At 40.2% G+C, this 16,028-nt stretch overlaps 2 protein-coding genes across 5 annotated transcripts in view; both read right to left on the reverse strand.

The window, feature by feature from the left end:
• Positions 1-219: 219 nt before the first annotated feature.
• On the reverse strand, positions 220-4,761 carry rps17 (ribosomal protein S17). Its single transcript, XM_023952728.2, has 5 exons — positions 4,681-4,761; positions 3,505-3,656; positions 2,777-2,882; positions 2,605-2,670; positions 220-339 (listed from the first exon to the last, which is right to left on the reverse strand). Exons 1-5 carry the CDS (start codon positions 4,681-4,683, stop codon positions 262-264), a joined length of 405 nt encoding a protein of 134 aa, XP_023808496.1. The 5' UTR covers positions 4,684-4,761; the 3' UTR covers positions 220-261.
• Positions 4,762-7,199: 2,438 nt separating this feature from the next.
• The window catches only part of csnk1g1 (casein kinase 1, gamma 1), a 32,006-nt gene continuing 23,177 nt past the window's right edge, over positions 7,200-16,028 (reverse strand). For 2 of the 4 annotated variants that reach the window (XM_023952741.2, XM_023952733.2), the window contains 3 exons: positions 14,332-14,435; positions 11,912-11,935; positions 7,200-10,060 (listed from right to left, as the gene is read on the reverse strand). In XM_023952741.2, the coding sequence (XP_023808509.1) occupies positions 10,006-10,060; positions 11,912-11,935; positions 14,332-14,435 (183 nt within the window). In that variant the 3' untranslated portion in view covers positions 7,200-10,005. The remainder of the gene's footprint in view (positions 10,061-11,911; positions 11,936-14,331; positions 14,436-16,028) is intronic. The other 2 variants (XM_023952752.2, XM_023952736.2) reach the window with 1 other exon arrangement.

Consider the following 16,028-nt stretch of genomic DNA (forward strand, 5'->3'; position numbering starts at 1 on the left):
TTAGATGACCCCACCCTTACATTGTTCTCCCTACCATGATAAAGGTGGAAAGATTTCATGTAATCCATGGACATGCGTGAAGATCACAAATCATTGAAGAAAAAAGGTTCAGAGCACTGTCTAGTGGGTCTAGATGACCCAACTCCCAATGGTATAGTGCCTAGGATAGCACAAGGGTTACCCCTTACGTAAATCAGCCGTAAGAGAAAATGAAACAGATTTTTTTTTTTGTCATTACACTTTATTTGTAGTTTGTAAATGTTAAAGTCCTCGTGGCGTCTTGAAGTTCATTCCAATAACCGGCTGAGTGACTTGAAGCTTGGAGAGATTCCCAAAGTCCTAAATGAAAAGAAAAAAAAACATCACGTGAAGAATTTCATATTGACTTGCATGATCAAAATGTGAAAAACCTTGGAAGACCCAAGAAGGACGCAGAGAAAAGAGTTCATGCTTATACATGAATCAGTGGAAGCCACCCATGAAAATGTTGTTTCTGGTGGTTTTAACATGTCAATTTTCTAATGATGGACATTTATAAAATTAAAACTGGAACTCTTTATTGAAATCGTAGTGACTCAGGAGCAGATAGGGGGAAGAAAATGCTGTTTGATGAAGAGCACATTTGTGACGAAGAAGCTACTACAGCAGACCACGAGCTCCACTCCATTCTGATGCATCCACAAATGGATCCATGTACGTCTTTGTTTTCCTCATCTGAGCTGGAATCTGGATCCAAACTGTACGGCTGGAAAGCTTCATTATTGTCAACACTCCAATCCAATTGGATTGATTTTGTGATAATTGTGGCAGAAAAAGCAGGAAGTTGCGGCTGTTTTTTTCTAAGAGATGAACCACCAGCTAAATACCAGCTTTAGCTGGTATTTTTGTTAGAACTGAGCGACTTTATCAGCAGAATTAAGAACAAGGAAGTGAAGACTTCAACCACTTCTGATTGGTCAGGCTGATGACATGTGATTAAGCCTTCAAGAATGATTGGCGGAGACAGTTAAAGGGACGGGACTTTTCCTTTCACAGTTATACCTGCAGCTATATCGCGGTACCGTGATTCTTATCAAAATGTCTTTAATAGAATCAAATAAATACAAAGAAAAAGTAATTTTAAGATCTTTTATATTCCTAACTACTCAGTGTTTTATCAGGGCCTGTTTGGATGAACACAGAGCTGATTTCCTGGAGAATGAAAATGTTTTTAGATCAGTGAATGAGGGCAATTTCCCACGGCGCACTAGTGTGCCGCGGCACACTGGTTGAAAAACACTGATCTACACCCACTAGACAGTGCTCTGAACCTTTTTTCTTCAATGATTTGTGATCTTCACTGGTGTCCATGGATTACATGAAATCTTTCCACCTTTGTCATGGTAGGAATAACACGTCAATGTAAGGGTGGGGTCATCTAAGCTAGCACAAGGGTTAAAGGAAGTCTTTCCTCTCCACTGACTCCTTAGGTGTGTTCGAATTCCCCCCCTAACCCCTACATAGTGCACTATATAGTGTGTTCGCCATTTTGTAGTGCTGTCCGAATCTAAAATTCCAAAATCGAGTCCTCTGGAAATTTCCCAGAAGTCTCTGCCAAAAACCAGTGTGCATCGATGTTCACTAGATCAGCGAATATAGACCACAATGCATTGCGTCGGAACATTTGTTTCAACCAAAAAAATGTATTTAAATGTATTTTTTTCATAAACCATCAACGTTTCTTCATAAGACAGTGGACTCATAAATAATCATCGCAAAACGCTCATTTTAACCCTTGTGCTATCTTAGATGACCCCACCCTTACTCCTACCATGGCAAAGGTGGAAAGATTTCATGTAATCCATGGACACCAGTGAAGATCACAAATCATTGAAGAAAAACGGTTCAGAGCACTGTCTAGTGGGTCTAGATGACCCAACTCCCAATGTTAAAGTGCCTAGGATAGCTCAAGGGTTACTTAGATTTTAACTTCGTGAAATCGATGGCGTCAAATCTATCGTTAAAAAAATAATTGAGCATGGTGTCCGAATTGCTTTTAAAATTCACGGCACTCCATAGTGCCGCACTATATAGTTTTTTAGTAGTTGGGGGTTGGGGTGGGAATTCAGTCACAACCCTTGATACTTTTTTGTAACATGTTCTTGTTAATCCTATTTAAAAAAAAAATGTTTTTCTTTATTGTAAGTTTTTCCAGCTATAAACTGACCAATCAGATGCCTCAATAACGGTACGTGGTCTCACATCAAATGTTCAAAATGTTTCACAGATTTTGTGTAGCCGGCTTCTAAGAAGTTGGGGTGTGGACTTCCAACAAGCTCACTCGTGGTTGTGGCGATAGTTGTTGCCATAGAAACGTTGACACATACTGACGTCGACCAATCTCTGCTTACTGGGGATTTTTGGCTCCAACATGTCAGCATCAGTACTGAGAAAAAGATGGCGTCTGAATTGACTTTATTCCATTGGAATTGGAAGTAAACAGTTTTCTATGAGTGACATCAGACTCAGTCAGTCCGGTTCTAATTTACAGTCGGTGTATGGAAGCATCATTTTCCTGTAAAGGTCAACGTTTTTAGGGTTTCCTGTAGGAGAACCGTCACTCACCAGCATCTTCAGCATTTCTTTTGTGTCTGGATCCACCTCGATGACCTCCTGGTCCAGAGCAGAGACCTACGAGAGAAAGAAAGAACCGGTTTTCTGCAACAATCACCACGGCAACAAGCGGAAAACTCTGTTTGGGAGTGAGATTTGGGTTTGGGAGGTGGACCAGGCAGACCTCCGGTACGTAGTTGTCTCTCCTCTCCCTTTCATCCTCCTGAAGCTTGATGGAGATTCCTCTGACTGGACCGCGCTGAATGCGTTTCATCAGATGCGTCACGTACCTGAAAGGGACGGCACCAGAGCAAACGAACCCTTCAGTAGTTACAAGGTCAGGGCACTTTCAGAACAAAAGCACAAAAATCTGGATGAATCATCCAACAATCAGAATGTTTTGACATTTCATAACTAGTCCGCTCCTAAGCTTCTAGGAAAAAAACAGCAAATACAACAAATCATTACAGTTCATCTACAGAAAATACAAAAAAAAAAAAAAAAAAACTTCCTGACATCTGGGATTCTGTGGCATCAGTGAACAGAGAAACTCAGTGTAATACTGTTGTGTCACAACTTGAAGGTGATGTTTGTAGACAACATTATTATTCTACTAGTGTATTTTCAGTCTTATTTATTATCTTTCTGCTGTCTTAATAGTATTGCTAATAAGTTAATAGCATTAGCAAATTTCTATTATAGTCTATAATCATGTTTAAATAAGTATTTACAGATTTTATAAGTAAATGCAGGAATGTGTGTGTGTGTGTGTGTCCCTGCTCAGAATGAATAAAAAGTTCATGTTTGATTTTATTTTTTAAAATCAGAATTACAGATTAAATTAAGTAATTAAACACAAAAATCACCAAGGCAACAGACATGTTTCTAAATGACACCAGAAGCAGCACCTACCCTGCAATTTTGTTGCGCAGAGGTTTGCTGGGAATGATGGAGATTTCCTCACACACTCTCTTGTTGGTGTGGAAGTCATTCCCCAGACGTGTGTAGTATTTTTCAATGATGACCTTGGCGGCCTTCTTGACCGTCTTGGTTCTGACTCGGCCCTGAAGAAAAAGCAAAGCCTCGTCCCATAAAACTGGCAAAAAAACACAACACTAAATACACAAACTGTAAGAATACATTCATTCAGTTCTTGTAAATGTGTATTTATAAATGACATTTTCTTTTGGTGAAATGACCAAAAATATCTCCTTATATCACATTAATTAACGAAACATAACTACTATACCCTTTGATCAAAATGTTTTCCTAAAAAGAATTTTTTTTAACTTTGTCACAATGAACTTGAAGATTAGTAAACTTCACGTTGAGATCTGGATCAAACATGAGAAAAAAATTAATTTAATAAACACAAATACAATACAACAAGACCATGAGACACTGGATTTATGTCAAAAAAATAAAATGTAGGAAAATCTGAATCACCCCTGAGGTCTCCACACACACACACAGTACATATATATATTCGCATGAAAGCCTGTATGATAAATGTGGCTTTAAAATCTGCAGGCGGAATGACAACCTCTGCACATTTAAAGAACGCTTAAGTCAACCCTTGTGCTTACTTAGATGACCCCACCCTTACTTTGACGTGTTCTCCCAACCATGACAAAGGTGGATGAAGGTGGAAAGATTTCATGTAATCCATAGACACCAATGAAGATCACAAATCATTGAAGAAAAAAGGTTCAGAACACTGTCTAGTGGGTCTAGATGACCCAACTCCCAATGTTAAAGTGCCTAGGATAGCACAAGGGTTAAAAAGATTCCAATTAAAACAAAGTAAAGAGCTTTAAAAACACAGATCCGTAATAGCACTTGTTGCGTCCCAATGATTATAATGTACAGATTTAATAGAGTACATAGAAGAATGGAGCAGACAGTAAACTATCACTATGTAATAATCGTTTTAGCTAAAACTACAAATTCTAAAATGCTGCTTTTAGTCTCTTGTTTTAATAATTAGTGCAGCTATGTGCTTTTTCCACTTTACAGGCGCATGTAAAGAGAGGATGGAGATGGATTGTAATGGAAAGATGAGTTAGAATGATTTAGCTGCGTACCCACCATGTTTGCTCGGACTCGGACTTATTAAAGAGGAGCACCGGAAGTTCATCTGGATGTTTGTACTTTTATTGTGAAATTATTTGAACCCACTGAAAAACATCGCCACCCAGCGAGGGGAAGATGAATTCCATCCGGAGAAAAGTTATAGTACAGTCCCTCTGTACTGTACTGTTTTTTTTTTCTTTTTACCAGAATAAAACATTTACAGAGTAATTACTATTACAGAAAAAGAGTACAGCTAAGGAAGAGCAAACACTGACTAAATTAAGACAGTAGGCTATTTAATAAATACATGACTAAGTTTTCACATTTTATATTACAACTTCTCACATCAAATCTACAAGTGCGTTCTTTTAGACACATTTTTACCTTTATATGAGAGTACTCTATTTTTAAAGCTACTAAAAGAATATGCAAGTAAGTGCAATTACTTGGTAATAATTAGTACATCCTGCAGTTTACATTGTACATTTTAACATAACATGCTTTACATTTTTCCCTAAGTAAAAAACGTGGAAAATTATTTTCTTTTGAAATCTAAACCCCATTGAACCTTAGCCTGCAGTTTTTTATATTAAAAATGACAGTTATTTTTACTTAAACAGACTCTGAAAATACATGGTAAGTTTAATTGTTTATTACAATCTCAACTATCTTCTCTATCATCAACCTGAAATTTAGTTTGTAACCCTTGTGCTATCCTAGGCACTTTAACGTTGGGAGTTGGGTCATCTAGACCCACTAGACAGGGCTCTGAACCTTTTTTCTTCAATGATTTGTGATCTTCACTGGTGTCCATGGATTACATGAAATCCTCGTCACCTTTATTATGGTAGGGAGAACACATGAATGCAAGGGTGGGTCATCTAAGATAGCACAAGGGATAAATTGTTGCAACAATAAATTTAAGATTATCGGGAAGAGCCAGCTCAGCATTTTTCCAGAGCATCAAGAGCAGCTTGTGTTTCAATATTTAGAAATAAAAGAAATCGTCTTGTCTTAATTTTCAAACTCAAGAGAGATGTTGTCTAAACAAATGTGAGTATTAATTATACAATGGAGAACATAAGTATTTGATCTCTTACTGATTTTGTAGGTTTGCCCGCATAAAAAGAAACTGACTGGAATCTCAATGGTAGTTTCATCTGAACAGTGAGAAATAGAAAATCATATCAAGAATTAGACAAAAGAATTCTTAAATTTATTTGTATTTTATTCAGCGGACTGTAACCCTTGTTCTATCCTAGGCACTTTAACATTGGGAGTTGGGTCATCTAGACCCACTAGACAGTGCTCTGAACCTTTCTTCTTCAATGATTTGTGAACCTCACTGGTGTCCATGGATTACATGAAATCCTCTTCACCTTTATCATGGTAGGGAGAACACGTCAATGTAAGGGTGGGGTCATCTAAGATAGTACAAGGGTTATACCTTGTGCTATCTTAGGCACTTTAACATCGGGAATTGGGTCATCTAGACCCACAAAACCTCACTGGTGTCCATTGATTATATGAAATCCTCTCCACCTTTATCATGGTAGGAATAACACGTCAATGGTCTTGACCCCATAGGATAGCACTAGCACAAGGGTTAAGGGAGAAGATTATAGAACTGCATAATACCAGAATGGACTACAGAACCATCAGCAAGACCCTGGAGGTGAAGGTGACAGCCATCGATGCCGAAATACATGAACTACAACATGACCATCCAAACCAGATCTCAAGCTGGAGGGGTTTCCATGATCATGAGAACATTGACGAATAGGCCTAAAACAATACGGCAGGAGTTAGTTGATGATCTCAAAGCAGCTGGAACCACAGTCACCAAGAAAACCATTTGTTATGCTTTACATTGCCATGGTTTAACATTTTGCAGAGCTCAAAAGTCCCCTGCTTGGGAAGAAGCATTTGCAGGCCCGCCTGAAGTTTACCAAACACATTCATGATTTAGAGTGTGATTGGGAGAAGGTGCTGTGGTCAGATGAGACCAAAACTAAGCTCTTTAGCATCAACCCAACCCAACATGTTTGGAGGACGAGAAATGCTGCCTATGACCTCAAGAACACCATCCCCACTGTCAAGCATGGAGGTGGAATCATCATGGTTTGGGGGTGTTTTTCTGCACACAGGACTGTGTGGTTGTACTGAAGTGTCAAATCCTCCATCAGGAGGCTTAACATGGGATAATGTCCCAAAACATACAGCCAGGACACAAAGGAATGGCTGAAGTAACATATCAGGGTAACGGAATGACTCACCCAGTCGCTGAAGCTCAGAGTTGCCAAGCGACAGCCACCAAATCTGAATGATTTAGAAGACATTAGCAGAGTAGAGTGGACCAAAAACCTCCTGATATGCGCAGAAACCTGATCACAAGAAACCTTTGACATATGTGCTGCTAACAGGGCTATTCTCAGCAAGAGGGTTCAAATACTTACTTCCTCCACCGTAAGACAGAAATGTGCAACCGCTCCATCTATGGCAGTTTGAACATTAACACAAATGACAGTAAGGCCTCACGAGGAGGAAAGATCTTTTATTTGACATAAAAAAGGGTGCAAACTGGAATTCCCTTTAAGGTGTGGAGGGACTTGAGACTTCTTTAAGATCCATGTGAGACGCTGTAATGTATGAATGCAAGGAAGGGGGGGGGGCAGTCATCTCAGATGAAAGGACCTTAACCTTTCTGTAAATAAAAAAAAATCACAAAAAGAACAAATGTGGGTCCTTCACTCTTGAAGCCCTTGACTACCTCATTCAAATACATTTTCAGGTGACATTCATATTTCAACACAATAATATTTATTTACAGTTTTAAGAATTCTCTCAATCATAGCTCTAAAAAAAACCTTAGGACAGGATAAACTCTTTGAGCTGTACATGTTGATTTTCCACAGTGAGGGAAAAAAAGGAAAACAAAAAATTAAAGAACACATCATTTATATGGTTTTTCAACAAAGACTACAGTTGTGAACTCTGTACAATTTACAGTTCAAATAAGCATCACAATATTGCAGTAAATATCACCCGACACCTCTCCCTGGAAGGAAACTATACAGTAAATCAAACACAGTTCTACAGTACAGCAACAAGGAGGAATAAAAAAAGTGCCAGAAAAGTCGTTCATTCACACTTGAGTCGTCTTTTGCAGTGACAAACGGGAATAAGTTACAAAAAAAACAACAACACAGAAATGGAATGTGGCGTTGGTGGGATAGGAAGGACTCTTTCAGCTTGTTCAGTCGGATTATACCTGCTCTGACTTTCAGATACTGATCCGCATCACTGCGTTTGAGTTTTTTCTGGTAGTGCACACACTAAAGGACATTACAGTGGAGTGTGGAAGAAGAAGAACGAAAAAAAAAAAGAAGAAAAACATTCATTTTCATGTTTCCTGGCACAGATAAAAGGCATGGGATAGTAGTCGTCTCAGAAATGGCACTCAGGGAATTCCTGTGAGATTGAAGCCTAGATTGTGTTTTGGGCCGGCAAATACTAAACCTTAGCAGGGTCGTTTGAACCCGCAGGTCGGGGTCTGACGGGCGGCAGATCTCCCCGCTGCCACCACACGAGGCACTATAACATGAACCCCGCCCCCTTTTCCACCCTAAATTCCCCCTCGGAGCCTCCAAGCACGAAAGGACTTTCCAGTAAATGAACAGAAAGAGCTTCAAGTACTTTCAATAACACAATAACTTAGAGTTGCTGACATGTCGGGGTGCGGTGGGTGGGGCTTAAAAAACCAAAAGGCTATACAGTGTAAATACAAACAACGAGCAGGTTTACATACTGACTCACTGAGATAATATGCAACATTGACATTCGAAAGCAAATGACTCTCCGCCAAAGAGCCACCGGTCGTGTTGAGTGGGAGGGGGGGATCATGGCACAAAAGAGGAGGGGAGACCGAAACGGGGGGGGGGGGGCGACGGGAGCGCTTCCTTGCAGCTTTTAGGGAAGGTGAAGGTTCACATGAAGTTAAAATAATAGAAAAAAAAAGAAATAAAGCATGTCTGAAGGCAGCTGGGGGTCAAACAAATGTAGTGCAGTAAGTCGTTTTCTCAAGCTTCTTTGTTTGTCTCCCCCCCCCCCCCCTCTATCAATCCATGGCTATTTGGAATGGACACCATAATGCAGACTAAAACAATTCACATTAGCATCTGAAAGGAAATGAGAACGACGGAGAAGGCCGCCGTCTGCAGGCTTGACTCTCGGCGGGATACAAACATCTTCAGTGTGTTCACTGTGACGCCTGCAGGAAATGACGGCGTCGGCGCAGTGTTTGTGAGTGGGTGGGGTGGGGGGTTAAGGCATTGGACAAAGCATTTGTGATTCTCCAAAGCAGGTGGTGCCGCTTCCTTCCGTCACTCCCCCCCCCCATGTCTGCCGCTGGTAGGAGTCCCTTTTCTCTTTTTCACGTTCAGATCTGGCCTCCCACTGACTCCCCGTGTTCATGACAGATAATACAAACGCTTTCCTGTCCATACATTCAGGGTGTATGCAACAATTTGTAGGAAAACTAGTGGCAAACAAGAGATAAATAGCATAAATAGGTTTTTTAGGCCCCGCCTCCAAACGTGGGGGTCTTCAGGGCCGCAGCGCCGGCAGGAGTAAAAAGAGCTTGTAGTGTGTTAAAGAGGCGAGCACGATCATCAGTGGACACGGTACGGGACATGTCTCTGGTTGTCTGCTTTGCTTTCGGCCTGGATCCCAGGGGCCACCTTTGACCTCTTTGGAGAAGAGAAAAAAGTGCAGGGGGGGGGCCAAACGGCAGACCTGGTGGTCGGCATGGCGACGCGCTCGGCTCCTCCTGTGTTCAGGTTTACATTCAGTCCTGCGTCAGGAATGACCGCAAAAAAAGCCACCGCGAGTCGGCGAACTCAAACCGACGGTGTGGGATCTGGATGAGGGTTAAATCAAAGCGGTGTGAGCGGAAACGACGGCACACAACCGGCGGTAAATTCCACAGGAAGAAGAAACTCTCCCTCTGCAAATACCACAGAATACCAGAGCAAAAACACACCAATGATGATGGGAGAGAAAAAATAATAATCATCTGCGACATTTTCATTAAAATGGCCCCCCCTTTTGGTTGGACTGACCAACCAAACGTCTACCATAAATAAGCAGAGGAAGGAAAAATAAAAATGAGGGGAAAAAAACAGACAACTCCCATCAAAAGACACAGGCATCTTATACATCTTGATGAGCCGCTTGGAACTGGTCCCAGCAATCTTTAAATCTGAAAGGAACCGTCCAGACTTCTGAAACCCCCTTCACCCGAGCCGGACATGTGGAACGCTTTGCTCTGCCGCTGGCTCATCATTTGTGCCTCGTGGTGTTTTTCTTCCGTTTTCGCTTGAAGAAGCAGCAGCACCTGCAGCCAGACACACAGGAAATGCACGTTCAGGAGACAGAACAGAACGAGCAGGCGGGCTGCTTTGACTCATGGGAAATACGGGAAAAGTCTTTCAGGCTGGAGTTTAAATCCAGACAATCGCAGACAGCAAAACCCCTTCAGTGTTAGCATGCACATGCCTTTGGTTTTACTACACAACAAGACCACAAACTGATGACACTGGTCTGAACAAAGATTGGTTTCAAAAATTCATGTTTACGAAATACATAAAACACAACGAGGCTAAACAATATGGGGTTTAAATCAGATTAAAGTAAATGAAAACCCAGATAGTAAATTTCAGAAGAGTTGTTGAACATTTAAAAAACAGTTTTAAATTTGAAAGTACCCATTTGTAATATATATTGAAAACCAAGAATCGAAATAAATAGAAAAAATATTGAAAATTACTAAAGATCTCACCCAGTGGGGTCAAATTGATCACAAGAACTGTGAGCAAAAACCCCAGAACCAAACGGGGGGATCTAGTGAATGACCTGCAGAGATCTGGGACCAAAGTAACAAAAGCTACCTTCAGTAACACGCTTCACCGCCAGGGACTCAAATCCTGCAGTGCCAGACGTATCTCCCGGCTAAAGCCAGTACGTGTATCAGTACCCATCTACAGTTTGCTAGAGAGAATTTGGATGATCCAGAAGAAGATTGGGAGAATGTTCTATGGTCAGATGAAACCAAAATAGAACTTTTTGATAAGAACTCTACTCATTGTAGAGAAAGAATGCTGAGATGCATCCAAAGAACACCATACCTACTGTAAAGCATGGGGGTGGAAACATCATGCTATGGGGCTGTTTTTCAGCAAAGCAACCAGGACGACTGATCCGTGTAAAAGGAAAGAATGAATGTCAGATTTTGAGTGAAAACCTCCTTCCATCAAGGACATTGCAGATGAAACGTGGCTGGCTCTTTCAGAATGACAACGATCCCAAACACACTGCCCGGGTAATGAAGGCGGGGGTTCATGAGAAGCATTTCAAGATCCTGGAGTGGCCTAGTCCCTCTCCACATGAAACCTTTGGAGGGAGTTGAAAGTCTGTGTTGCTCAGCAACAGCCCCAAAACATCACTGCTCTAGAGGAGATCTGCATGGAGGAATGGGCCAAAATACCAGCAACAGTTTGTGAAAACTTACAGTAAACGTTTGACTGCTATCATTGCTAACAAAGGGTATATAATAAGGTACTGAGTTGAACTTTTGTTATTGACCAAATTCTTATTTTTCACCATAATTTACAAATAAAGTCTTTAAAAATCAGACAATGTGATTTTCTGGATTTTTTCTCCTCATTTTATCTCTCGTAGGTGAGCTATACCTAGTGCAGGGGTCGGCAATCGGCGGCTCTTTCATCCTTGTGCTGCGGCTCTCTGTGTTTTTGTAAAATAACTATCATGTTCTAAGACTGTCGTGGTCCCAATCCTGGCCAAACGATGCAAAAAATTACTTATACTCTGAAATATACAGTTTTTTATTTGGCAACAGTTTTGAATTTATAGTTTTTGTTTAATTCAAGTTTCACATTTCCTTTTTTTTCTTAATTAAATTTTCTAATATTTTCATTCACTTTAAGCTGATTCTGCTTTGACCCCATAGAACAATCCAAGACAAAAAGCTGTGTCTTCAGACACGTCAGACACGTCTCCTTATAATAACCCTTAGGTGCAAAAAAGAGAACATCCTTGTGAATTTGTGAAGGTTTATAGCACCGGTGAAGCAGTGAAGCTCGTGAAAGCTGATAAAGCCTCTGCCCAGCCCAGGTTGGTCCCCTCCCTGTCCCATGAGGATGATGTGGACAAGCAGAGAGGGACTCACCACAGGTTGAGCATTTTCACGCAGCTACAGAAGAAGAGAAAAGAAATGGCGTCAAGAGAGAAGGTTAAAACGGTCAGACTGTGACAGGACGGGACACATGCAACACAAACGTACACACAAACGCCACCGACAGAAACACAGAGGGGTCGGGAGCTGGAGAGATTAAAGGAAAGATTACAGAACAAGCATAAGAAACTAAATCTACTCTGCTGTTCTTTGGTGCCCAGAATTTGTCGGACCGAGAATCGACAATTATTCTGTCTGCTTCCAAATATTTAAGTCTGCTTAGCCCTACACAATATACCGCAAATTTATCGTTATCGCATCACCCAGCTCTGCAATATGCATATCGCAAAAGATGGCGAAAATCGGAATAAATTGTAAACCTTAAAAGTGTTCAAACAATCTTATGGCAGCTTGAAGCATTTAACAAATTAAATAAATCTCTTTATGGATTTGACCAATTGGATGGACGCCTTCAAGTTGTTGACCAATCAGATGGACGTCTATTATGTTAGATGTTTGTCACCTTTGTCGACGAGGGTCATTTGGAGTATAATTTTTAAACTGTTGCAGTGAAATGGGAATCATGTTTTTGGTTATTTTGCTATTTGTTTATATACCGCAAATTATATTGTTATCGCAATATTAATCTCTAATATCGCATATCGTGAGTTTTCCTCATATTGTGCAGCCCTACGTCTGCTCCTAAAACATGAACTGCTGGAATTGGATTTTGCTCGGTTACAAAACCTCTTCAACACATCCGCTGAAGTTCGGCGGTTTAACAGTTTCACTTCTTTATGTTTATGAAATACAGTCTGAAGCAACAATGCAAGAGTTTAAGCAAACAACAGTGTCTGCTGGAGGTTTCCAGAGGTCTTTTGATTAGCCACTAAAATGCTTGGGTAATATTTGCTTGTTCTGTGTATTTAGTGGATCTCCTTTTTGCAGATTTGATTTTTTGAGCAAATGCTGCGTTCACACAAACACCTCTGTTCTGCCTCTGGGGTGTTTTTGTTCCTCGTGGTGACGCTGCAGGAAAACGAGGCCGCTGCATGAGAGCTGAAACACTGCTGCTGCTATGACAAAAGTGTTTGTCCGTCACAGATCCTGTAAGTTCTGCCACTGATAAAGATAAAAGAGGTCTGTAATACTCATTATAGATACACTTCAACCATTAGAGTGTTTAGCTCCTACAAGCAAACAGGAATCAATTCTCTGACACACTTCTTCAAGAAGCTCTTCTAGCCCGTCTCTGGACCTCGATCCAATAGGGCAGTGTCCCCCACCTTTTTTAGGCCACGAGGGTTTAATGTTGGACAATCTTTTCACCGCCCAACCTGTACGAGGCTGAAGCGGACGTCCAAATATTGTTAGCTTCCATTTTCCCCTCATTTTTGAGGGTAAAGTTTATCTTCATCCTCTGGAAAATATCTGCAGCTGCCTTCAGGTGTATTCGAACACCACATTTAATACAGGAACCATTCAAATGTGATAAAGGTTTTCTCTTAACCCCTAACTTCAATAAAAAAAACAAAAACATTTTTTTCCGACTTTTAAGGTGTGGTGGATAAATAAAATGAAAAATAAATTATAAAACTGTTTTATTTGAATACAATAACTAACATGAATCCACAGTTTGAACAACTTTATTAGCAGCGTCCTCTTAACATTAAACAGCAGCTTGCTGAAAATTATGCATTATTATTACGGTGTCACATAATCCATATTTGGAGTAAAGACTTCTGGTTTTTGTCTGACTTTTAAAATGCAGATTTCTTTTATTTTGAAGTCAAAGGCTCTTCTTTGGTTTTCTCACTTTTTTGTGAAAATAAACTTGTTTTTTTTGTTAACTTTGCTGCTTTAAGAAAGTAGTGCATGTCTTATCGGAATGTGATCGAGCAAATTGACAGATGTGGTGGGGAGACTCCAGTAGTTCTCCAAAATAACACTTCCTTTAGAATCTGATTATGAAACGGGGAAAAAAAACATTTTTGTGTTTGTTTTTCTCTCCAGCCCGATAAAAATGGTCATAGGGATCGGTACCAAGCACTGGCCCAGAGGTTGGGGACCACTAATTTCAAGAATTGGTGGGAAAGTTGAAAGTCTGTGTTGCCCAGTAGCAGGACCAGAACATTGCAGCTCTTGATAAGATCTGCATGGAAGAATGGACCAAAAAAGCAGCTACAGTGCAGACTTGGTTAAAAACTTACAGGAGACATTTGACCTCCATCATTGATAAATTAGGGTTACAGAATATATTGATTTAATACAGAGTATTGAAGTGAACTTTTGTTATTGACTTTTACTATGACCGGAGTTTTCAAAGTTCCATCACAGTCAAAGCTGTAACTGAAGACCGAGGAAGGAGACAACGGCTGAAAACATGGAGGAGAATAAAAGGGTCGACCACATACTTGGCCTCGTCCACGACTTCCACTTCTGCCTGAGCCGTTATCGGGGCGTTGGAATGAGCCAGCGGGTCGTCCGCATTCAACTCCCCGTTGGTTGAACTGACCACCTACAGCACAGATGGATGTCAGTTCAGAACAAACCACTGGTTTCCCTCAGGAACAACACAACAAACCTGTACACAAAAGTATAAGATCATAGTTTACATTTATACATCCAGGGTGTAAAGACTTATTACAACTGACAGGAAAGTACTGTCTGGATTTGCAACTTTATCTTCTTTGTTCCAAACCAACAAAACATACGTATGATGCAATCTGTGAGCTGGAAAGACAACTAAAACACTCACATTTAGAACATGTGAAAGTAAAATACTTTTTGTTACAATATATAAATTGTCCAAAATTATTATTTAAGTGTCCCCTCCTAGATTCTAGTAAAATATGTATAGGGACTCAGGTACCAACAAATGAAAGCTGAATGGATGAGGTGCGTCTAATGCAGTCACATTTAGACATCCTATGTCTAGGATTAGCAGAATTGATTTTTCTTTTCTTTTTTGGTTGATTGCTGTTATGTGCAAAAGCTAAGGCCGTTTCCCACAGCCACTACGTACATTTTGCGCATTTTCTTGCGTTCGTTATTCATCAATGAACGCACTTCAAAGGAAGGTTTTGGTCAGCGGGTCTTAATGTGAATTTGGTTTGGAGCTGTTCAAAATTTTTGGTCGGTTTAGAATTACAGTTTACCCATATTTTATGTAGTTTATACTCGATTATTATATAAATCTTACGTAGTTATGAATGATTTTTGCAAGAATCATACGCAAACTTGTGGCTTTCCACGACCGGTCCAGACTTTTCACACACGGACCACGGATGGATGACTTTTACATCACAGATACGGCGCACATATCACATTAAAATTATGTAATTGACGCAACAATTTTTGGCCAGATTTGGCTTTTACACTGATTTATGTTCTTTGCGTGATTTATTTTGACTTTTTCTATGATTTCAACATGGTCATCTGTAAGAATTTCATGTAAAGACCACTTTTCTCACTTTTTCTACGTGTTTGACCAATTTTCATCCATGCAATATGCACAAAATGTATATAGTGACTTTGTGATATGGCCTTAAAACTGAAGGTCATCTAAACTCTGCTGTGTATATCTGATGCTTAGAATCAAATGGCCTCAGTTATTTTCCTTTTAAGGGATAATGGCAGACGAAGTGTGCATTATCAGAAATTATGTACGCCTCTGCGTCGGGATATTCGCAATAGATCCCTGTTTTAATAAATGACGATAAGTTGCCATTAAATCCCAACATGATGAGACTAGCGCTGCATCTATTTTTTCAACTCTATGGATGAATAAAAAAACATTAAGGACGCAAAACAACCATAAAGCTATAAAACTTTATTTTTGTTTTTGTAAGAGTTAAAAAATAGAATTAGCCAACTGTTGGATTAACCTCTTAAGACCCGAGCTCTCGTTGGATATGCCTTTTTTTTTATTTCGTAGTCGCAGGGCCCCAGAATTACAGCTTGTTTGAGATCTTTTATCAGAAACAAGGTTCAAACGTACAGAGACCTCTGCAAAACAAAACTATCTAAGCATCCGCACAAGGGACAAAGTGGGTTTAGAAGGTGTCTGTTTTGGGGTCACGGGGCTGTTGGAGCCTATCCCGGCCACTCG

Source organism: Oryzias latipes, chromosome 3, assembly GCF_053564925.1.
Source record: "Oryzias latipes strain Hd-rR chromosome 3, Olatipes_Hd-rR_3.1".
Taxonomy (NCBI): domain Eukaryota; kingdom Metazoa; phylum Chordata; class Actinopteri; order Beloniformes; family Adrianichthyidae; genus Oryzias; species Oryzias latipes.

Coding starts and splice junctions, on each gene's coding strand:
- rps17 (XM_023952728.2), bottom strand. Junction 2,883..3,504: donor CTGCGCAACAAAATTGCAGG/GTAGGTGCTGCT, acceptor CGTCCCTTTCAG/GTACGTGACGCATCTGATGA. Junction 340..2,604: donor AAGAAATGCTGAAGATGCTG/GTGAGTGACGGT, acceptor CTTTTCATTTAG/GACTTTGGGAATCTCTCCAA.